The sequence below is a fragment of the Abramis brama genome (genome assembly GCF_963993115.1).
Source record: "Abramis brama genome assembly, chromosome: 3".
Lineage (NCBI taxonomy): Eukaryota > Metazoa > Chordata > Actinopteri > Cypriniformes > Leuciscidae > Abramis > Abramis brama.
The window spans coordinates 53,704,804-53,729,689 of record NC_139965.1 but is presented as its reverse complement, the minus strand read 5'-3'; the positions used below and the strand labels follow the sequence as shown (position 1 = coordinate 53,729,689).

Below are 24,886 nucleotides of genomic sequence, written 5' to 3'. Positions count from 1 at the left end.
GTGGTTCGAAACCATTCTCCTATGGTGTTATTAGACTGCACTAGTAGCCTTGTCATATAGGCGTTCTATTGTCTTGATCAGGTTGGCATTGATGTTATATAACCTCATTGTAGCCCATAAAGCCGCATGCCAAACCCTATCGAATGCCTTTTTGAAATCTATGAATACGTGGTAGAGTTCTTGCTGGTGTTGTAGGTACCTCTCGCAAATTATTCTAATACTGAAGATTTGTTCTGTCAGCTGCGGCCTGTTCTAAAGCCTGCCTGTTCTTCGGCAATGATCTCCTCTGCTTGCGGTCTCAATCTGTTTAGTAAGATTTTCAGCATCACTTTACTTGGGTGGCTGATCAGACTAATGGTGCGATAATTTTGGCATAGCTGAAGGTTGCCTTTCTTCGGGAGGGTAAATTATCAAAGATTGAGTCCATGGTGTAGGCCATTCACCTGTTTGCCAGATTTTATTGCAGATATTCCATAATGTATCTATCATGGCCTCTCCACCTGCTTGAACCAGTTCTGCTGGAATGTTATCCACTCCTGCCGACTTCCCTTTTTTTAATGATTTTACTGCTGCTTCCACTTCTTCTCGAAGGATAAGATGGTTGTCGATGTTAGTTGGTGGAGGGACATTCAGCACCTCAGTATGTCCTGTGGCTCTGTGAGTATACAATTCGGAACAGTATTCTGTCCATCTTTTAAGGATATCCTGTTCTTCTGTCAGACATTTCCCTTCTTTATTTTGGATGGTATTGGTTCGCCCTTGTGTTGTACTTGTCAGATCTTTCACAAGTTGGTAGGCTTTCTTGCTGTTGTTTTTCTGTAAACTTCCTTCTATGTCTTTGCATTGTTCTTCAATCCAGGTCTCCTTTGCCTTTTTCATACTTTTCTTAACTTGCTGATTGATTTCTCTGTAATGTCTTTCCCCTTCAATCTCATTTTTCTTACGCTTGAGTTCTCTGCGTTTGTCGCATAACTCCAGTATGTCCTCTGTGACCCAGGGCTTCTTTGTTGGCCGGTATTTTCCAAGGATGGCATTTGCTGTTTCAGTCACAGCTGTATTGAAGGTGCTTATCATTGTGTCTACCTCCGTATCCTGATTGTCAGCAAGGGCGAGAAGTGGAGCAAATTTCCCTCCGATCATTGCTTGGAAATTTTCTGCTATGCTTGTGTCTTTGAGTTTGTCAAGGTTAAATCTGATCCTTATGCTGCCCTGTTTCTTAGTCTTCTTGAGATGGAGTCTGAAGGTCATCATCACAAGATCATGGTCGCTTCCTATGTCGGCTCCTGGAAAGCTCCTGGTCTTTGCAATGTTAACACTAGTCTGGAAACGATGCTTTACCATGATGTAATCAATCTGGTTGTGGTACTTCCCTCCTGGGCTATGCCATGTCCACCTTCTGGATGCCTTGTGTGGACCAAATGTGTTTGCCAGCCTTAGATCGTTGTAACTGGCAAATTCCAGGAGCCTTAGCCCTCTCTCGTTGGTTTCAGTGTTGCAGTATTGGCCACATATCCCTTTCCAGTTCTTACATGCATCCTCACCTATTTTGGCATTCCAATCGCCCTGTACTACAATGATGTCTTTATTAGACGTTTGGTCTATGACTTTTTGCAGTTGGTCGTAGAAGTCTTCCACTTCTTCATCTTCATAATCAGATGTTGGGGCATTCGCCTGGATGATGGTGATGTTGAAGGGTGATGCCTTCAGACGGATGGTAATAAGTCGGCTGGAGACTGGTCGACAACCCATGACAGCATTCACGGTGTCTTTGTGAATGAGGAATCCAACTCCTTGCTCATGTTTGTCTTTGTTGCCACTAAAGTAAAGTGTGTGGCCATCTTAGATGTATTCTCTTCAAAGTGCAAAATTATAGGATGTTTCCTTTTACAGATATGACAGGTGAGACATCTTTTGCATGTTTTGCTCATGTGCCCTTTAGTAAGACATGCAAAACATAATCCGTTGGTTTTAAGGAATTCAACCTTTTCTTTATGAGGCTTTCTAGCCATCAGATGACAAAATTCCATTACATGGATCCCTGAACAAAAAAGGCTGGGCCTTTCAAATGCTGCTCAAAAATTGCTAGCGTTGTTAGCGTAGCTATCTCCAGTTTCTTGTTTGTCCTTGTTAGCTGTAGCGTTGCCATGCAGTTTAGCATTAACCGGTGAAATTGCAGTAACAAAACTCCTTTTACTGCTGGATTTGAATGGCTGCATTTGCTCTGGTCTGACCCGTTTAACTTTCATATTTGATGCAGTATCTTGAATATCCCCGAAAACAGGATCTTGCAGAATTCTGGCTTGCTTCTCAATAAACATCACTAGGTTCTGAAACCTAGGCCTTTGTTTAGTTTGTTCCCATATGTCATATGCTGATGATCTCCAATTCTCCCTCAACTTATAAGGAAGCTTTGAAGCAATCATCTTCAAGTTGGAAGGAAAGTCCAATTCTGACATACTGGAAAGATCCTGTGCTGCATTGCAGCAGCCTCGCAAAAACAGAGCATAGTTTTGCAATTCTTTCCCATCATCTGGTGGAATGCTATTCCAATTAAGTGCTTTCTCTGTATAGGCACTAATAATTTTGAATTCATCTCCAAAATAGCATTCAAGAAGCCACATTGCCTCCTTATACCCTTTGTCAGCAGTCATATGGAGACAGCTTTGAACCAAGTCTTTTGGTTTTCCTGTTGTATATTGCTCTATAAAGTACAGTCGATCTTGCATCTTGTTCAAGCAATGCCTGTTCGTAAAGTCGTTTGGCTTAGTGTTATGACCCTTCACTGTTTTTAAAACTCTACGAAGTTAGAAGGGAAACATTAGGCCACCCGTCAACAATTATTACCATTAAAACACTGGGGAAGTGAATGAGACCATCAAGAAGCAGCAGAAAATGTAAACACATTTATTGTGTGCAATAACCGGCCAAAAGATATATCTATAGGCCTATATATGGTACATATATATATATATAGAGAGAGAGAGAGAGAGAGAGAGAGAGGGAGAGAACAAAAAAAAACAAAACAACTGAAGCAAAAGAAATTAGTATTTACAATGAAAGCGAAAGATCACAGGAAAAAACAGCAAATTATATTATACCAGACCTGGGAAGGAAAAAAGGGAATAATTGGACAGTGCCAACACAAAGTAAAGAATAAAACAAAAGGAATCTTTCTAACCCATTTCAACTAATCTATCTAATACAAAAGAAAAATGTAGAAAGAAAAGTCTTTGACGTCCGAGACGTCGTATACTTCCCTACTCTACCTATCAAAACAAAAATTACAACGAATGGCACATGCCCCTAAACCTAGTGGGTCTAAACAAAATACATCAAACCTAAGTGTGTGCGATGTAAGTCACGTGACATAACTTACCTATCCCTTTTTCCTCTATCCAGCCCAAAACACAGCGTTACCGCTCTCAAATATTCAATAATAAAGGAAATAGGATGGCAAAAAGTAACTTAATCTCACATGAGAATTAAAGCACACTAACAAAGCTTGATAAGTTCTAACCCAAATTCATGAGTTCACACAGCTCGGAGTTCAGCCCGAACCCAGAGTACTCCCCCCGTATGTAAGTGTTTAGGACTAGAAGCGTGGAGAAGGGGTGGTGGAGGGATGCTGCAAAACTGTCAATGGATTGAGGTGAGACTGCTGACTGAATACTGTATATACATCTTACCATTGATTGCTGAGTGCTCTCCACTTGTGTTAATTATCTGAACGTGCTCCTCCCGAACTTTGTTAATAAAACATCATATTGAATCAAACAAAAACAAACCAAGCATAACAAAAAATACCAAGCGCACAAACACAGGTCCAGTTCACAAACAAAAAAATGCCGCCTCTAGTGCGTTTGTGTGTCCTTTTATAGTTCCCAGGCTTCCGGTAACAATATGACTGGAACTCATCGTCCGACGTCAGCACGCCAAAACCCTCCCCTCAGATGATTGACAGCAGAGACGAACCAATCAACACGCCACCTGCGAAAGAGAAAGTAAAAACGGACAGCGGCAGAACACAATACAAAGGGGAAAAAAAGAACTACAAAGAACACCAAAGTCTTGGTGTCACATTATAACGTAACACTTAGGTTCAATCGGCGACTTATGCCAAAATCAGCCAATCTAGCTTTTCTATTTATGTCTATAACAAACAGAAGTTTCAATTTAATGGGCGAAAAAAAAATCTGATAATTTTAATTATTCAGATTTAGCTTATACCAATCAGAATATTCTGGGGTTTGATGTCCCGCTGAAGCACTTTGGTCTGTGGTTGGTGTAAAACCTGTAAGCTGCAGAGAACTTCCTTCACCAGCTTGTTCAAAATCATCTGGTAAATGATCTTGGATATATTCCTCCAGTGTGTACTCACAAAGCTGAAGAACAAGGTATCCAAAATGCTCATCTTCTGTAAAGTCCACGTATTGCACAATGGACTATCAAGGTCTTGATGTCATAAAAATCCCTCCTCATTTTTGAGGGTCTTGGTAATTAAACGTATCCATTCGTTTCACAGCCACTTCTGTGCCGTCATCCCTCAGTCCAAGTAAAACTTTTGTTCCAGCACTTCCCTTAGCAATCAGAAATTCAGAGTTGAAAACAAGAGTAAGACTTCCCAGCTTATATGTCTTTTTAGCATCCATGTTAGCTAGCTTCTCAAGCTTTGGCCTTCAACGAAGACTGGTTTGATGCCACCTTCTTGAGTTTACATTTACATTTACATTTAGTCATTTAGCAGACGCTTTTGTCCAAAGCGACTTACAAATTAGGACTAAATTAAGCGAGTCATCGTGAAGAGGCAAAAAACAACGCAAGAAGTGCTCAAAATATGAAATACGAAGTTCAGGCATTGTTCAGAGTAGCATAAGCCCGATAAGCGAGGATTTAAAGGAAAAGGAACGTTTTTTTTTTTTTTTTAATGAGGTTAAGTGCTCACGGAAGAGATGGGTTTTCAGTTGTCTTTTGAATGTTGCCAGGGATTCTGCATTCCGGATGAGGGTGGGGAGATCATTCCACCAGCATGGAACTGTGAATGAGAATGTTCTGGAAAGTGATTTTGTGGCTTTCTGTGATGGAACCACAAGACGTTGCTTGTTGACCGATCGTAGGCTTCTGGTAGGGGTGTAGACTCGTAGGAGTGAGTGAAAGTAGGAGGGAGCTGAGCCTGTGATAGATCTGTAAGCAAGCGTCAATGCCTTGAACTTGATGCGAGCAGTGAGAGGTAGCCAGTGCAGAGAGATGAACAGAGGAGTGACGTGGGCCCTTTTGGGCTCGTTGAAGACAAGACGAGCTGCAGCATTCTGAATCATTTGTAGAGGTTTAGTTGCACATGATGGAAGTCCAGCCAGAAGAGCATTGCAGTAGGCAAGCCTAGAGATGACCAGGGCCTGGACGAGATGTTGTGTTGCATGCTCAGTTAGGAAGCCTGATCTTCCTGATGTTGTGCAGTGCAAACCTGCATGATCGAGCTGCTGTCTTTGAAATGTGATCTGTGAAGGTCAGCTGGTCATCAAATATTATTCCAAGATTTCTGACCGACCTTGATGGGGTGATTGATGATGAATCTAGCTGGATAGTGAAGTCGTGTTGTACAGATGGATTGGCAGGGAGGACGAGAAGCTCAGTCTTTGCCAGGTTGAGCTGCAGGTGATGTTCCTTCATCCATAAATAGGAGGCGGGTGGTGGTGGAGGTGGTCAGAGGAGAGAGTTGAATTTCTTAAAGAGTGATCGTATGTTGGAGGAGCTGTTGATCTTGTTGTGGAAGTAGGAAGATTTTGCAGCATGAACATCAACAGAAAAGGAAGAGAGGAGAGATTTATACATACTCAGGTCAGATGTGTCTTTTGATTTGCGCCATTTCCTCTCCGCTGCCGTGAGTTCGGTCCGGTGTTCACAAAGAACCTCAGATAACCAGGGGTTAGAGGGAGTAGCGCGTGCAGGCCTGGAGGAGAAAGGGCAGATATTGTCTAGAGAAGAAGTTAGAGTGGAGCATAAGGTATACGTTGCGGCATTCACATCCAGAGATGAGAATTGTGAGAGTGAGGGAAGAGAAGATGACACGGCATTGGAAAGATGGGAGGGAGAAAGTGAGCGCAGGTTTCGTCTAAAAGTGACTGGTGGGGGGGTTGGTGGTGCACGGGTAGGAAGTTGTAGACTGAAAGTAATGAGAAAATGATCTGAAACATGGAGAGGTCTCACCAGAATGTTGTCTGTGATGCAGTTGCGTGCGTAAACCAGGTCCAGTTGGTTGCCTAATTTGTGAGTACCTGTGGTGATGAGTCGTTTGAGATCGAAAGAGGCTAGGAGAGAGATGAAGTCTGTTGCATACAGCTTTTCGAGATGAATGCTGAAGTCACCAAAGACTACAAGTGGGGTGCCGTCCTCAGGGAAGGAGGACAGCAGCACATCCAGCTCGTCTACAAAGTTTCCCAGCTGACCTGGGGGGGGGGGCGATAAATGACTACAATATGGATCTTATTGGGAGTTGTAAGTGTAATAGCATGATATTCAAACAAGTTGTTGTTGCATAGAGAAGAGAGTGCTGAGTATTTCCAATTGTTAGAAATGAGAAGCCCTGTACCCCCACCCCTCCCAGACTGGCGAGGGGAGTGAGAGAAAGAGAAATTGCTAGAGAGAGCAGCGGGGGTTGCTGAGTCTTCTGGATGAATCCAGTTCTCAGTCAAGCCCAAGATACTAAGAGTAGAATGAGATGCAAAGGCTGGAATAAAGTCAGCTTTATTGACTGCTGACTGACAATTCCATAGACCCACGGAAAGAGAGAGAGGTGTGTGTGAGGATGAGAGAATGGGACGCAGATTAGCAGTATTGGGCTGCCTTTTGCGCGTGATGAAAGGGCGTTGCCGAGAGATAACAGGAATGTATTGAAAGCACATGTTGAGTAAGGGAAAATATGATAAAAGTGGGAAAGGAAAGGGAGAAGGAGATACTTAAGTGCCTTTCTGGTGTCCTTGCCCGGTGGAGTCGCGCAGGTAGAGTTGATGGTCTTTACCTGAGTCGGTCTTCACACGAGGAGGCTGAACACGAGGGCTGAACGCTTCCACTGATGCTTTCGCGACAGCGTGCAAACTACATAGATATAATGCTTTCACCACTTGAGTGAGGACAGCTGTCTCGGCCCAGCAATTAAGCAAATAAAGCGAAAATGGGCCAAATCGAAACTAGCTGCTAGGAGGCAATACTTAAGTGCAATTAAACTGCAATAATTTTCACACGCGGCTGTTAAAGTCGGAACGCGTCTAAATAAAATACAATTAAAAAGGTAAAAATGAAAAATAAGCAGAGAATCAAAGATAGGCTTACCTTGAGTCAAATAGAACACTGAATAACAGGAGAACTGGGTATTTCAGAAGAAACCACTAGCGCGCTCTTGCCGTCTCCACCTACTGACCGCTTGTCCACTGGTTATGATCTGAATCCCTCTATTTATATCTTTTCTATTTTTTCTTTTCTTATATCTTTTTCTACATTTATATCTTTAAAGCGAAAATGGGCCGATTCGAAACTAGCTGCTAGGAGGCAATACTTAAGTGCAATTAAACTTGAGTCAAATAGAACACTGAATAACAGGAGAACTGGGTATTTCAGAAGAAACCACTAGCGCGCTCTTACCGTCTCCACCTACTGACCGCTTGAGTTCTCAGCAGGCGGTGTGAACAGCTGCACACTTGAGTTTGATTCCTCAATGGATTTCACTAGTGTCTAGTGGATACGGTTCCTCTTTATCTTGTAGCTCACCTTCTTGTGATCCCACTTCTTGCTGGGTTTTCTTTTTCTTTTTCTTCTTCTTCTTCTTCTTCTTCCTGCATGTTGATAGAACAGCAGTCTCCTCACATAAACTGTTCAACACTGCACTTGAACCTGCTGGATGTCTCAGTGATTCATACAACTTTTGCAGCTTTTTTTTCATGACTTATCATCTCTGGGACGGAAGACAATCCACAGAATGCAACAAGTTCTGTAGCAAAGACATTTATGATGGCAAACAGTCCATAGGTCAAAAGTCTAATTGGATTTGAATAATCAGACTTTTGCATAACTGAATTCATAGACAGAATTGTCTCATAGACAGAGTACATTTGTACTCTTGGAAAGTATAATCTTATACTTTGACTTTGACTTCTGCATCATGACATTGAGTATCCTTAGAATCAGATGATTGACTATTTCTCCTTGTGCATTTCGAAAGTGCTGAAGACTGTTTGTAGAACTGACACAAGCTCACTGAATACCTGAGGAGAGATGCTTTCACTGACACACAAAGCAGCATTTAAGCAGTTCAGTGCAATTGGCCAATTTTCCTGAGCGATTCCTGGGAAACGCTTGAGGAGTCCCTCGATGTATCTGTCTGAACTCTTTGTGTCTGCACTCTTTACCCTGTGAAGGTAGTCGATAAATCATTCTCTCCACCTTTTTATCAAGTTCTGGATTCACCCCATAGTTCCTTACAGGTGAAACTCCAGCCTTTATAAGTGTTTTCACGGTCATGATCAACAGCACATTGCAATGGAGTTAAAATGTGCAATCCATGTCCAGTTGGGTCAGCTTTTGCTGCAAGTAATCTTTTCACAATACTCAATGGAACCCCAGGTATTAAATCAGCATAATGTAGAGGTGTTTGTCCATTTGTTGTTTGTTAGGATCAGCCGACTCTTCAAGTAGATAAGAGCAGATTTCTTCATTTCTGCATATAACTGCTGCTGTCAATGGTGTAATATCATCATGATAGTACAAACCATGGATCTTCAAATAATCTTTACAATCTGTGGAGAGATGTTAAACACTATTGCCATTATGGACATTTAATACAACTGTCATTAATGCTTCTTCACCTCCAGAAGTTTTCTTTTTGAGAAGTAGTTTAACATTTAGTCATTTACATTTAGTCATTTAGCAGACGCTTTTGTCCAAAGCGAGTCGCGACTTACAATTTAGGACTAAATTAAGCGAATCATCATGAAGAGGCAAAAAACAACGCAAGAAGTGCTCAAAATACGAAGTTCAGGCATTATTCAGAGTAGCATAAGCCCGATAAGCGAGGTTTTAAAGGGAAAGGAAAGGTTTTTTTTTGTGTTTTTTTTATGCGGTCAAGTGCTCACGGAAGAGATGGGTTTTCAGCTGTCTTTTGAATGTTGTCAGGGATTCTGCATTCCGGATGAGGGTGGGGAGATCATTCCACCAGCATGGAACTGTGAATGAGAATGTTCTGGAAAGTGATTTTGTGGCTTTCTGTGATGGAACCACGAGACGTCGCTCTTTGACCGATCGTAGGCTTCTGGTAGGGATGTAGAATCGTAGGAGTGAGTGAAAGTAGGAGGGAGCTGAGCCTGTGATAGATCTGTAAGCAAGCGTCAATGCCTTGAACTTGATGCGAGCAGCGAGAGGTAGCCAGTGCAGAGAGATGAACAGAGGAGTGACGTGGGCCCTCTTGGGCTCGTTGAAGACAAGTCGAGCTGAAGCATTCTGAATCATTTGTAGAGGTTTGGTTGCACATGATGGAAGTCCAGCCAGAAGAGCATTGCAGTAGTCAAGCCTAGAAATGACCAGGGCCTGGACGAGAAGTTGTGTTGCATGCTCAGTAAGGAAAGGCCTGATCTTCCTGATGTTGTGCAGTGCAAACCTGCATGATCGAGCTGTTTTTGAAATGTGATCTGTGAAGGTCAGCTGGTCATCAAATGTTACTCCAAGATTTCTGACCGACCTTGATGGGGTGATTGATGATGAATCTAGCTGGATAGTGAAGTTGTGCTGTAGAGACGGATTGGCAGGGAGGACGAGAAGCTCAGTCTTTGCCAGGTTTAGCTGCAGGTGATGTTCCTTCATCCATGCCGAGATGTCCGCCAGACAGCTTGAGATCTGTGCAGCTACTGTGGGATCATCTGGTTGAAATGAGAGGAAGAGCTGTGTGTCATCAGCATAGCAGTGGTAGGAGAAACCTGTATGATGTGTCCCAGTGATGTGGTGTAGATGGAGAAGAGGAGGGGACCAAGAACTGAACCCTGAGGGAACCCCTGTGGTCAGTTGATGTGCTCTGGATACCTCGCCTCTCCATGTGACCCTGAAGGACCTACCTGTGAGATAGGACTCAAGCCAGTGGAGTGAGGTTCCTGTGATGCCCAGTGCTGAGAGGCTGGACAGAAGGATTTGATGATTCATAGTGTCGAAGGCAGCAGACAGATCCAGGAGAATGAGGACTGAAGATTTGGAAGCAGCTTTCAAGCAAAATCGTCAGCAGTTAAAGAGGAGGTGGGTGGTGGTGGAGGTGGACAGAGGAGAGAGTTGAATGTCTTGAAGAGTGATCGTGTGTTGAAGGAGCTGTTGATCTTGTTGTGGAAGAATGATTTAAGATTTTGCAGCATGAACATCAACAGAAAAGGAAGAGAGGAGAGATTTATACATACTCACGTCAGAAGTAGACAAAAGTCACAAGACAGCAAAAAATGTAAAAGTAATGAAAAAAATATGCAAGACCCTTGTTGGCCAAGCCATTTTTGTCATCCTTTCTGTTAAAATCTACCTCCATATAATTGTCCATTTCCTATCATTTTGTTGTCACCTGTTTAACCAAAAACTACAGCAGTACGATTTACATTTTTGTTAGGAGGACGTGTCAGTATGCAATAGATTAAGTTTTATTTAAAATGGAGCCAGCCACATTCAATATGTTTCCCTAGGCTTTTAATGCCTGCTTTATGATTGATACGTCCTTGAACCTCTTTGTCAATATCATCATATAGCCTATAAAATATTATGCAGGTAATGCATGCTTAAAGACACAGGAGATCAGATATGTGTTCTTTTTTTTTTCTTTTTTTTGCGTTAAGGGAAAAGTATAGTCAGTTTATGTCTTAACCCCTTAAACCTAACACAAATGTACAGTAGGTCTACTGCAATGAGGTTTTCAATAACCAGTTTTTAATCATTTGGTCCCCCTCTTCAATATTTAGTTACATGTTTATATATAATAAAATGCCTTTTCTATAATTAGCATTTCATATGTTTTATAATAATTTGGGAACTTTAAATGTATGCATTACTGTACATCCATTAAACTACAATATCATTTGGCCTAAAGGCATCACACCTGCCAACTCAGAATATTACTCCTCATGCTGCACAAGACTTGTTTTTCATATTATTAATCTGGTATTTTAATAATCTGACAAACAACAGAGAGGGGATAATATTCTGAGTAAGTAACAGTTGGTTTGATACCTTTACTAAACGGTGTTAAAGTTTAATGGATTTAAAAGGGTTCAGTATTGTGTTAAAAATACCAGATTAATAATCTGAAAAGCAAGTCTTGTGCAACATGAGGAATCATATTCTGAGTAATTTACAGTTGGTTTGATACCTTTAGGCCAAACATTCTTCTAGTTTAATGGATGTACAGTAGCCTATTGCATACATTTAAAGTTCTAAAATTATTATAAAACATGAAATGCTAATTCCAAAAACAGCCTTGTAAAGCGCTTAGATCATGCGCTTAAATCTTTAAAATAGGGCCCAAAGTCGGCAAACGATTAAAAAGGTTTCATTAGTTCCTTCAAAATGTCCACCCAACCACTTATTAAAAAAAATAAAAAAAATAAAAATGGATTTATTACTTTTATTTATTTAACAATTAATATTTTAATCACAAAACACGACATAGGCTAATTATTTGCTTTTAATTTGTTCAATAATTTTAATTACAAGTTAATTCAATAGCAAATCATGCATGATACATCAGATGTTTTTTGATGGGGAGTTTTACAGTAGGCTACTGTAACGTGCAATTGTCATACATTATATAACCAAGCTGGCTTAAAACTTTTTACTTCCTGTTAAATCTGTCCAAAGGGTTATCAAAAGGTGATAAATTAATATATGACACTTTTTTTCCTGCCGATCACAGGTTAAGGCAATTTTTATTTATAATTAAGTTTAGTTGTCCCCCTCCTAAAACACTGAAGAGCAACAAAGATCACAACAGCATGTTGCACTGAGAAGGTTTCATGATCCATTAGGTCAATTGCATGTAATTACAAAATATTTATTTCAAGCTTATATTTTTTTTTATATTTAGATTTATGTAACAAAAGACTTAAGATTTGTTGAAAGACTAAGAACAATTTTTAGCAACTAAGAGAAAACCTAAAATAGTATAAAAGCTTTACTCAGTGTCAAGTGTAAAATTTTTGTGCTCATTCACTATGTTTAAATTATTGGTGACTGCTGAATAACATTTTATCTCAGATTTACAATCATGATGCCGAGTTGATGTCCATCGTGACACTTTCTCTGGCATTCCATCCTCTCTCCTTGGCAAACAGGTACACACTCCCAAACAGATCAGGGAATTCAGTCATCAGGTTGATTTTCACAGCATCTGCTTTACTGTGGAGAGAACGTCACACAAACAACACAATCATTGTGTAAGTCTTATAATTTCTTACAAATCTAAGATACTTCTTCCCTTCTGGCTGTTGATCATTATTGATCAGGTGTTACTTATTTTTACTCCACCTTGCATTGTAAACAAATTACCAGCTCGGGTTGATAGATAGATATAGATATAGATATATAAAATATAGAATTGAACAGCATGTCGTTAATTATTTCTGTAACTTACTAATGCGTGTGTAGGTTGCGTATAAAACGCAGCAGGCCCAGTGTGTTCTCAGGATAGACTTTCTTCTTACCATCCAGTTTCTGGACAAGCTCAATGTAGCTGTAGTTAAACTTTAACAAAGAAAAGCAAGTTCAATTATACTGTATGTCTTAAGCCATAAGCAGGTTTTCCTGATTGTTTCTTCACTTCAGGTTGCTCCCATGTTGAATCACCAGTTAAAGAAGAATATAAACTGCAGGACAAAACATCTTAATTTAATGTATTCATAAGTTATATGGACTGCATTGAGGTTATACTTACTTTAGTTTTCCATTCAGAAAAGCTTTTCCCCTCTGTGCATTTTGCAATGGCAGTAAGGAGCTCCGTATCAGCATTACGACAGTTTTCAGCCTCTTTCTCATTTCCCAAGATCTTCAGATACCGCACTCTCCTGGGACGATTTCAGAAACATTATACAATAAGCTTTATCATCTACAGCTACTGTATATTATGACAGCTTTTTCATCTCTATAGTATCTCTAATAAATTGTGATTGGAAACATTTAGGCTTAAGAGGAATATATTTGGATTGTTTCATGAACACTGGACATATTCATTCAAGTTTCGTACTGTATTTCACCTGTAAAATGTCATCAAGATCATATTCTACCTTTCATCAGTCCAGAAGAAGGGGTGTGCAAGGGTTTGCTCCACGGTTGGTCTCTCCTCTGGGTTTGCATTGATCATCCACTCGACGAGATCCTTCGCTACTTCATCATCCAGATGTTCCAGTGAGTATCTTCCTCTTAAAATGTTGTACTCACATTCCACATCTTCACCAAATGGATGGTGTCCTCCAGAGAGAATGTAGTACACTAACATCCCAGCAACCTTCAAAAAGATTAAAGTTACCACTAATCCAGAATTTTTTGTAAAAAACAAACTATGTGACAATAGTAATTGTCAATACTATTTAGGGCAGATAGGGTGGATAGTATGCACATTGGGACGCAGGAAGTGTCTGTGTGTCATGGTCACGGGTGGTCGCTGGCAGACAGATGAGGAAGACGTATACAATTCAATAGGTTTATTCTCTAAAGATCCAACAGCAAGGCAAACAGATGCTAACACAACTGAACATAGACAATACCGAACACTGAACTGAAACAGAACAGAACATATACTGTATACAGGTGCTAATGATGGTGACTGATGAGTGCACAGCTGAATGTGATTAGTGTCCATGACAACAAATGAGTGATGAAGGCAGGTGATGACAAAACATAACGAGTCCAAACTAACTTGAATGTGACACTGTGTACATTGCATTCATTAGTTTTATTTAATATTAATGTCAGAAAATTTAGAAAATTGTGCCTTTTTCGTTTTTTCAAAATAACGAAAAAACAAGAATTAGTTTTTATATTCAGGGGTAGGAAATGGATAAACAGCTTGAATATTCCATTTCAAAGTATAGGCATGAATGAAACACCCATTGCCGCTGATTAGTCAACCAAACTTTAGGCTTGTTTGAGATGAGCAAAATCTGCGCAGAAACAATCACCGGTGATCACCGCGAGATGCATGCCGGTTAGAAATGTGTCCTAGTGCGGTCCGTCTTGCTCTGATGTCATGCTGATGTATGTCACAAAAACTCTTGCGATCCACCGACTGCGCTGATCAAAAGCACGATGGGAAAGGACTTGCTGACAACACAGCTTAATGCTCATTGGTTTAAACAACCGTGATGTATTGTTCTCTTTTAAACTATTTGATTTTAAAACTCTGATCTCATGTTTTTATGTGTATAAATTATGTGTTAGTATTCCCAAACTCTCTGACAGTGTGATGGGTTATTTGATTGTTGTCATATTTATAAATATATAGCCTATATATATAAAACATGTCTGTAATTAAAGTAAAAATGATTGATAAACACGTCTTTGGTATGTAATTAAATAGGTGTCTTGTTCATTATAATTATTTTCATATAAAAGCAACAGAACTTAAATTAAATCCAGTTTATTAGCAACACTGTGCACGAGCTTGAATCCCGCGATATCCATCTTTGATCTCACAGGTGTCAGATCCACTACGAGAAGAGAGAACTGTCCGTCTTGCCTGCGCTTTTTTCACTCCTCCCCTCACTGCAGCCGCCTACTCTCGCATAAATTTCAGGCGAGGCTAGGCGCATCTCAAACAAGCCTATTAAACCCAAGGGGGTAATCTTTCAGAAAAAACTGAAGCTTCCCCGGGGGCCGCCATTGATTAGCAGACCATCACCTGCTGTTAGCATTCCATTGACTCCCATTCATTTTGGCGTCACTTTGACAGCGAATAACTTTACATCTGAGGCGTTTAAAGACTTCATTTGTCCATTATTTATTTCTAAAGAAACACGAAAATGTATAAAAGGCTCCATTACCTTGTATCTTATGTTATGGCCCCGTAGAAGCAGTTTTTGTAAAAATAGGCTAAGGATTGCATCATAACCATGGGACTCTCTGTCGCACAGTAGAGAAATTACCGTATGGACAGGAGGAGAAGCTCGCGGGCAATCGGGGGGACGTGGAGGCAAAATGACAAAATAATTAATCAGAATACTTAGCAAAAGTTGCTCCTGCTCCTAGCTCATGGACACCTCCTACTCACACTCTCCGTCTCTGCAAGTTTCGGAAGGGAATGATTCAGATTTCTCTTGGCACAGCTACTAGAAGACAGACGGGTTGCTCACGTCACATCTACGTCGTCAAGCTCAGTTTGAGTCTGTGCAGTACGGTCAGCCATCAGGAAGTGAGTGCTTCTAATTGACTTCACTTTTCTCAGTTGAATCCAATGGGGTCGCTGTGTCCATTTCTTTTACTGTCTATGATTATCGTTAGTTCTTCCTCAAGCCGCCTTTCCACTGCACAAGACATTCGCATACGATTGACGCATTTCGCCCCCTAGTGTCAGTCGCACAGAACTTTGAAATTGGTCGTGAAGCAACCATTACCCTCGGCTATTCACAATGGTAAAATTAATGATTTTAATGAATGTAATGTATGCATTAATATATCCACAGAAAACAAATGACCCTCAATACATCTAAAATAAAAACGTAGTAGATTTTATAGAGCTAATCAATATAAATATTGATTTAATAATTATAAAATAATTTTTTCTGCCATAATTATTAATAACCGACATTTTACATAAATAGAGTTTACAGAATACGTCACACATCATAAGAGTTAAAATATTGGTCAATTCTAGCTTCGCGCTCATAGTTTTGATTAGAATAAATCACATCCGGTCGACCGGTCGCTTACGTTCTAGCCGCAGAATTTCAGATATTTCAACGCATCCGAAGCTCAAATCGGATCCAAAATTTCCGCATACGCATATGATCGGAACTCCATCCGATCTATGCGCTCCTGTACTACTGTCCGATGGAAACTTCTGGTCCAACGGCTGTCGTTTGTCGTGTGTAGGCTAGTGGAAAGGCGGCGTCAGTTCAGCGCAATGCGATAATTGTCATCCTCTGTTATAGTTGTATGGATTTTAAAGCGATTTTTACATCTACATTTCATCTCTTTCTCATCAAACAACCAGACTAACGAAATGAAAGGCTTTGCACAAACCTTACCTAGGCAGCGCCTAGACTGGCACAAAACTGAAGAAGAACCGATGACGAGAAATAAGCTGAATTCTTGGTTGTTGTTGTTTGTATTTTAAAAAAATGGAAAAGGAGTAATTTTCAACAAAATTAAAAAAAAAGTAAAAAGAAAAAAACCGAATGAATGCAAAGGATGGACTGAATATACTTTGAGTTAATTGATTAATATTGAAAATATACCTGAATGTCAGAGCTCCTCTTGTACCCAGTGTTGACCTTCTCCCTTATGGTCTCTTTTGCCTTCCAGCATCTAGTTCCAGCAATGCTTGTTCGTATGGTGGTTTCGCCCTGTTTTAGTCGGCGACTTATGCCAAAATCAGCCAATTTAGCCTTTCCATTTATGTCTATAATAAACAAAGTTCAAATTATTTTAAGAATTTTTTTGATCATTTTAATTACTGAGATTTAACTCCTACCAATCAGAACATTCTGAGGTTTGATGTCTCGATGAAGCACTTTTGTCTGTGGTTGGTGTAAAACCTGTAAGCTGCAGAGAACTTCCTTCACCAGCTTCTTCAGAACCAAACTTCTCTCAGTGTTATCATCTGGTAAATGATCTTGGATATATTCCTCCAGTGTGTACTCACAAAGCTGAAGAGCAAGATATCCAAAATTATCATCTTCTGCAAAGTCCACATATCGCACAATGGAAAAACTTTCAAGTTCTGGAAGTCGTAGAAATTCCTCCTCATTTTTGAGAACTTGGTAATTAAACCGAATCATTCGTTTCACAGCCACTTCTGTGCCATCATCCCTCAAACCAAGAAAAACTTGTGTTCCATCACTTCCATTAGCAATCAGAAATTCAGGGTCAAGGATAAGAGTAAGATTTGGTAGCCTATATGTCTTGTTAGCATCCATGTTAGCTAGCTTCTCAAGCTTGGGCCTCCAACGAACACTGGTTTGATGCCACCTTCTTGAGTTCTCAGCAGGCGGTGTGAACGGCTGCACACTTGAGTTTGATTCCTCAATGGATTTCACTACAGTGTCTGGATACGGTTCCTCTTTATCTTGCAGCTCACCTTCTTGTGATCCCACTTCTTGCTGGATTTTTTCCTTCTTCTTCTTCTTCTTCTTTTTCTTCTTCCTGCTTGTTGATAGAGCAGCAGTCTCCTCACATAAACTATCCACTGCACTTGAACCTGCTGGATGTCTCAGTGATTCATCAAACTTTTGCAGCTTTTTTTTCATGACTTCATCCATCTCTGTCTCTGCTTTTATAAGTATCATCTCTGGGATGGGAGACAATCCACACAATGCAACAAGTTCAGGAGCAAAGACACTTATATTGGCGAAAAGTCCATATGTCCACACTCCAATTAGACTTGAATAATCAGGACGTGTGAGAGGCAATATACTTTTGCATAACTTCTCATAGACAGAATTGTTTGTACTTAGTTTCTGCTCAGACGTCTTCTGCATCATGACATTGATTATCTTTAGTATCAGATGATTGATTATTTCTCCTTGTGCATTTTCAAAGCGCTGAAGACTGTTTGTTAGGACTGGCACAAGCTCACTGAATACCTGAGGAGAGATGCTTTCACTGACACACAAAGCAACATTTAAGCAGTTCAGTGCAATCAGCCAGTGTTCCTGAGGGATTCTTGGAAAGCGCTTGATGAGTCCCTCAATGTATCTGTCTGTACTGTTTGTGTCTTTTAACCATTTGATGGCGCTCTGACGATACTGCTCTGCACCAAGACCAATGACACCAAAGTATTGCTCAAAATAAATCAAAGGAACAAAAGGGTCCTCTTGAAAGAAATGTTCCTTATAGACTCGGTAAACTTCAGTCTGGTTTTTCGTTCGTACAGCACAACGAAAAAAGAACGATATATGTACTTCCTCAGACACTTCACTCTGTGAATATAGATGACAAATCATTCTCTCCACCTTTTTATCAAGATCTGGATTCCCCCCATAGTTCCTTAAAGGTGAAGCTCCAGCCTTTATAAGTGCTTTCACAATGTCTTCACGGTCATGATCAACAGCATACTGCAATGGAGTAAAATTTTGTAATCCATGTCCATTTGGGTTAGCTTTTGCTGCAAGTAATCTTTTCACAATACTCAATGGAACTCCAGTTGTTAAAGTAGCATAATGTAGAGGTGTCTGTCTATTTGTTGAGGGTTGGTTTGGATCAGCCGACTCTCCAAGTAGATAAGAGCAGATTTCTTCATTTTTGCATATAACTGCTGCTGTCAATGGTGTAACATCATCATTCCAGACTTCAGAGGAGTACAAACCATTAATGTATCTGCCTTTTAATAATTTTCGAAGTCTCTCTGCCTTGTTGTCTATGATAAATTTTATTATGGGGTCTGTTTTTCTAGGAACTGCTGGAACCGAAACTACTTGGAACTGGAATTCCATGGATCTTCAAATACTCATTACAATCTGTCAAAAGATGATAAACACTTGAAATTCAGGCACTGACTAGCATTATAACTTATTTTCTTATTTTAATACATTGATAATTGACACAGTGATAATCTTTACATAGTTTTTTAGTCCATTTTTGTGTTTAGATGAAAATCTTCCAAGTCTGTCAATATGTTGTCATGCCATAGCCTATGCATTAGTCTCAGTAAATTTTACTGATTGTCAATCAAAAAAAAATTTATTAATCGTTGTATAAACTGTAAAAATGTATAAACATTTTATAAATCGTTTTATAAAATGTATAAACATTTTGAAAATGTATAAACATGAAACTCTCCTATAATGCCATATAGGAGTACAATGAAGTAGCCGATATTATTTTTGGCAGCAGCTATTAGCAAAAGCAATAGATGCTATTTACACAGTGAAAATATCATATTTTCTTAGCGATAGGTTATGCTATTTAAACTAAGTACAAATAGCGATATATTCTATTTACACTAACTGAAAATAGCAGTATTTTTTGTGACACAGCACCAAGTGAAAATAGCTATAGATTCTATTTACACTGTAAAAATAGCAGTATTTTCTTTGCAATAAGTGTAAATAGTAGTTTGATAAAATTTGCAACTCGGTATTTTAGTACATTATAAAACAGTAAGCAATAATTACATATTGAGTGTAAATTATATATTTATTATATAAATGTTGCCTTATTGGGACAATAAATCCCTCACCACACCTACCCATAACCCTATCCGATAGACACTTTAGTTCCTTTAATTCAAATTTTTACATATTTTCTTCATATTTATTGACAATAAATGCCTTTCCAATCTTATGCGATGGGAAAAGGTAGAAGAACGAGTTCGGCAAAAGGTGGATTCGAATTCGGGTCAATCGTGTCAAAAGTATTTAGGCTACTGCACCTTAAAATAGACACTCCGATTACTTTTTTTTCCTGGTGTTAAAAATGTTCTTGCTTTAATAACTTTGTTTATGTTTACACATAACACATAGGCCTACTCTTCCTGTCCATTTCCTCTCCCTCTTCACTTTGTCTCTAATAATATAGATTTAAAAATATAGGCTTACAGTAGTTTGCATGTTTTCATGAAAATGAAACTCGGGGATGGGCGGACCGATCTCGATCAGAATCGATAGGCTACTTTCCGTGATGGGTCCTCACTTAACGAAAGATCCTCACTTAAATTATAAATTCATTTGTTACAATATTATACAGTAGTCTGTAGGCCTACAATGCCTCCTGCACGTCTGAACACACCTGCTGTACATGCAGTCGATATTGTTTTACATCGAATAGCCACGGAACGGAAATGTGACATTTAATAAACTGGTTTGTAGCCTATGATGTTTGTTATGTTCAATTTAAAAGCTGCTAAAAGATAGGCAATTATCTGTGATTGCTGATAAATGCTGTAAAAAAACTGTCTGTTCAAATTACGGCTTTCAAATATAATCTTAATTAAATGTTTATAATTAGCCTACCTGTTTTATTCCCAGAAATCGCAAAAACTTAAATCAAAAATCAAATCAAAAGAGATTTGACTAAAAGAGAGACTATCGGTATGTGTAGCTATATCTATCGTTGACACCTGGATTGCTACTTGATATCCGACAAAAAAAAAAGAGGTAAGGTCTTCCTGATTCTTACATACTGTATGCGTCATCCACCGCGCGCAAGGGTTATGCAAGTAACCAATAAAATGTTTGGCAGCTTCCTGTATAATACTCTGTCGATCATTCTTCATTATGCTAGTATAATATGGATAAAAATAAAACTTCCTAAAATAAACACACTGAAATAATTATATGAGCTTTGTAATTCTTTTTCAGTATTTGTTACATGCCTTTGACATTTACAAGCAGATGGTAAAAAAAAATAAAAAAAAATTGATCAGCCTATAATGCTTATAACAAAAATTAATGTAGGCCTACAGCCAATTTAATCCATTTGTCTTGACCCAGTAATGTTTATTATGTCATAATTCAATGTCATTTTTGTTATACCACCTGTGATGAAACATCACCTCCTTTCTGAAAGCTAACCATCTTCATTCTTTCAAAACACTAACTTTACATTTTGTCAGAAACCTAGAGTGATGTAGTTTTATTAACAGCATATATTTAAAAAATTGACTTTATTAATTATTAATCAAATGCTAATCAGTGTTCATAAGCATTTATTTACAATAGTTTTCAAAAACATATAACATAACATTCAACAACCGAGAATTAAAAACAAGTCATGATTTACAAAATTAAAATTCTATTTTTGCATATCAGATTAAGCTAAAACTGGAATAAATAAGGACATTATCAAGTAAGAGTTGTTCTTATAAGATTTAAAGGAATATTAATAGCTGAATGTCATGCTTTAGCAGGCTGCAATAATTATTTAGGGTTGTGTTCTTCTCTCTGTATCCCAGCTTGCAAAATATGGAAAAGAGGTTCTTATTTTCACACACTTGTTATCAAAATAAGTCTGACATTCAACATTTATACCACTAGTACTTAAAGGTGCAGTAAGAGATTTCAGAGAAACACTGTTGATTTCTGAAATCAATCTAAACAAACACACCCCTCCCTTCATTGCTCCACCCTTAAAATGCACAAAAAATCAATGCAAGATTGAATGTCTCTTTATCATCGCTGATGCTGAAGATGACGAACTAACGACAAGAAAAAAAATGAACATACAGTACAGAAGTATACAAACAATAGTTTGTTGTTAGACACCAGCAGCACACGAGCTCCAGACAAACAATGACACTCAAACATGTTAATCATTAACATGATTAACATAAGTACAAGTGCCCCTCAAGGCTGTGTAAGCTCGCCCTTACTTTTTATATTATATATACAAATGAATGCAGAAATATCGATAGGAATAATTTTATTATTACATTTTCAGATGATATGGCCATACTTAGTTTACTCTACAACAATTCAGACATTGGTATTTATACAAAGGAGATAGAGGAGATGGTGAAGTGGTGCAATAAGCATAACTTGCTCCTTAATGTTAATAAAACCAAAGAAATGATTTTTGACCCTAGGTCTATAGGCAATCAAAGCCCTATTCTAATTGAAGGAGTACCGATTGAACAAGTAACAACATATAAATATTTAGGAATTCAATTAGATAATCAGTTACAGTGGTCACATCAAGTGGAGTATGTTTCCTCAAAAATATGTCAGCGTCTGTATTTTTTAAGAAGACTAAGAGTTCATGGCGTTGACAAGGATATTATGCTACTGTTTTATAAGGCAGCTATTGAGTCTATTGTCCGATATGGTATTGTAGCTTGGTTTGGTAACCTGTCAGTTAAATTAAAATCACAGCTCCAAACATTGATTAAAAGTCAAAAATAATTGGACAAGTGCCACCGACTACTCTTAATGAGCTTTTTGAGGAGGCGGTGAGGAAACAGAGTTTAAAAATTACTAACGATCCGAATCATGTCCTCTACAGTGAGTATGAGATGATGCCCTCAGGCAGAAGGTACAGGTTACCAAACTGCAGACTGAATAGGTTTAAATTTTCTTTTTTACCACTGTCACCGAGTGATGAATAGGAACTACGACGAACGGAACGAGTTCCCTTGGGGAAACAGTTCCGGTGTAACACCAGGCCGGTTCCGACGGCCTGTCATGGCCGCCCATATTGATGAGCAACAGCTGCAGTGGATAATCAAGTGGCTATTTGAGCGTGTGTTGGGAACGAGTGAGGGTGTGTGGCGGTTTGGAAAAGAGAGAAGCGGCAGGTTGAAGGGAGGAGTGCGCAGGCAAGCAGAGCGGTCGTGATCAAAGTCGAGGTTACGAGAAGACGAGAGGCAAAGGCGGCAGGACGGCAGTGGAAGTAAAGACGGTTGGTGTGGCGAGGGAAACGAGTGGGGTCTGAATTGCAGATTGTTGGTCGAACTCGGTGTCGAACTCGGTGAACTCGGTATCATCATAGTGGATCTGCCAGCACCAACGAGCTGAAGTGAAGGTACACTTTGCACTGTTAAGCGGTGTGTCATTGCAGTGTCTAACGATTGAAGTGAGCACATTGAATATTTAAAGTGGTTTGGTACATGCACGAGTGTTTGAACGTTTGATGTTACCAGCACTTTGAAAGCTTAGTCGGAGACCGTCTAGTGTGGTGGAGTACCAAGAATTATTGTGACCATAGAGAACCTGTTATCCGCCACTGCATGCTGCCATCGCTGTCCTGTGGTAAGAAGACTCAGTTGTTAACTGCTGGATTCTGTACTCACCACTGCTGTTCTGTGAACATAGAGAACCTGTTAACCGCCACTGCATTCTGCCATCGCTGCCCTGTGGTAAGAAAACTCAGTTGTTAACTGCTGGATTCTGTATTCACCACTGTTGTTCTGTGAACATAGAGAACCTGTTAGCCGCCACTGCATTCTGCCATCGCTGCCCTGTGGTAAGAAAACTCAGTTGTTAACTGCTGGATTCTGTATTCACCACTGTCATTCTGTGAACATAGAGAAACTGCTATCCGCCATTGCATTCTGCCATCGCTGCCCTGTGGTAAGAAGACTCAGTTGTTAACTGCTGGATTCTGTACTCACCACTGTCGTTCTGTGAACATAGAGAACCTGTTAGCCGCCACTGCATTCTGCCATCGCTGCCCTGTGGTAAGAAGACTCAGTTGTTAACTGCTGGATTCTGTACTCACCACTGCTGTTCTGTGAACATAGAGAACCTGTTATCCGCCACTGCATGCTGCCATCGCTGTCCTGTGGTAAGAAGACTCAGTTGTTAACTGCTGGATTCTGTACTCACCACTGCTGTTCTGTGAACATAGAGAACCTGTTATCCGCCACTGCATGCTGCCATCGCTGTCCTGTGGTAAGAAGACTCAGTTGTTAACTGCTGGATTCTGTACTCACCACTGTTGTTCTGTGTACATAGAGAACCTGTTATCCGCCACTGCATTCTGCCATTGCTGCCCTGCGAGGGATCCTATTATCCGTCGCTGCACCCCAACTGCCGCTGGCCTGTGAAAGGAAGGTGACACCCAGTTATCTGATGCTGTCCTGCGAAAGGAGAAAGCCCACTGTCTGCTGCCACCCACCTGTAGTCCCTTGTACCCTGCCCACCACCTACTGCTGACTACTGCATTTCATCTGACGGTCATTGCCTTCTGCCTACCATATACTGCTCATTGCTCCCCACCAGAAGGTCCTGGTCCTCCGTCCAATCCCCGTTGTCCTGTGAAAGAGAGGTGACACTCAGTTATCTGATGCTGTCCTGTGAGAAGAGAAAACCCACCGCCTGTCAATCCTTACCTGTAGCCTCCTGTGTCCTGTCCACTACTTACGTTGGCCTGCTGTCTGCCATTTGAGGGTCCTGGCTTCTGGACCAATCCGTCCCCCTGGAGCCAGTGTCCCTGTAACCCCTGGGTCGTCAGACTGGAAACAAGTCTTGCGGGCTGAGTTCATGAAGGACGTCCATGAAGAGATGGCAGAGTTGTCTAAAACCCTTTTGGAGGAATTTCGCCGTAGACGGCCAGAGCATCCGGTCTTGCCTCGAGAACGGTCATATTCGGATGGAGAAAGGGACTTAAGACGACGGCCAGATCGGTCCACCGGCCCCAAGCCCAGGGGCGTCCCATCTGTAATAACTGTGGAGAGCCTAGACATTATAGTCGTCAGTGCGGCCCTCGCCGTAACTCGCAAGGGGTTTTTTAGGACGACCGGCCACTGTGGGTCAAGTGGTCGGGACCCCCTGGAATGACCCTTCTTTAAATTCAATCCCCAGAGGTAGTTTGGTGGGACACTGCCCTCTTGTGGAGATCAAGGTGAATGGTGTGAAAGTTTGGTGCCTGGTGGATACTGGATCGCAGGTCACTTTGCTCGCTGAGAGCTTGTCCAAAGAACTGTTCAGTGATCCTTGTGTGCCGGAAGCTGAAGCCCCCTGGCTCACCTTGCGGGGAGCAAATGGCCTGGATATCCCGTACATCGGATATAGAGTGACCGATTTTGAGATCCACAGAACTGTGGTGCCTCAGAAGGGGATGGTAGTCGTTCGAGACTCTTGCTTGGGGGCACATTGAGCCCTGCTGGGGATGAACGTGATCATGGAGTGTTGGGAAGAACTGTTCCATGTGGGGCCACCCCGTACCACTCCTTTGGCCGAGAAGCGGGAGTGGGAGCGCATTGTCACTGATTGCCGGCGAGTACAGGCGGCGA

At 40.3% G+C, this 24,886-nt stretch overlaps 1 protein-coding gene across 2 annotated transcripts in view; it reads right to left on the bottom strand.

The window, feature by feature from the left end:
* The window catches only part of LOC311080418 (uncharacterized protein), a 48,577-nt gene extending 28,238 nt beyond the window's left edge, over positions 1-20,339 (bottom strand). Inside the window, exons 1-7 of one of the 2 annotated variants that reach the window (XM_084110394.1) lie at positions 20,169-20,339; positions 16,691-18,674; positions 16,455-16,618; positions 13,287-13,507; positions 12,938-13,067; positions 12,638-12,747; positions 11,643-12,402 (exon numbers count right to left, since the gene is read on the bottom strand). In XM_084110394.1, the coding sequence (XP_083966520.1) occupies positions 12,270-12,402; positions 12,638-12,747; positions 12,938-13,067; positions 13,287-13,507; positions 16,455-16,618; positions 16,691-18,650 (2,718 nt within the window). In that variant the 5' untranslated portion in view covers positions 18,651-18,674; positions 20,169-20,339 and the 3' untranslated portion in view covers positions 11,643-12,269. Of the gene's footprint in view, positions 1-11,642; positions 12,403-12,637; positions 12,748-12,937; positions 13,068-13,286; positions 13,508-16,454; positions 16,619-16,690; positions 18,675-20,168 lie in introns of those variants that run through there. The other variant, XM_084110395.1, reaches the window with a different exon arrangement.
* Positions 20,340-24,886: the final 4,547 nt, after the last annotated feature.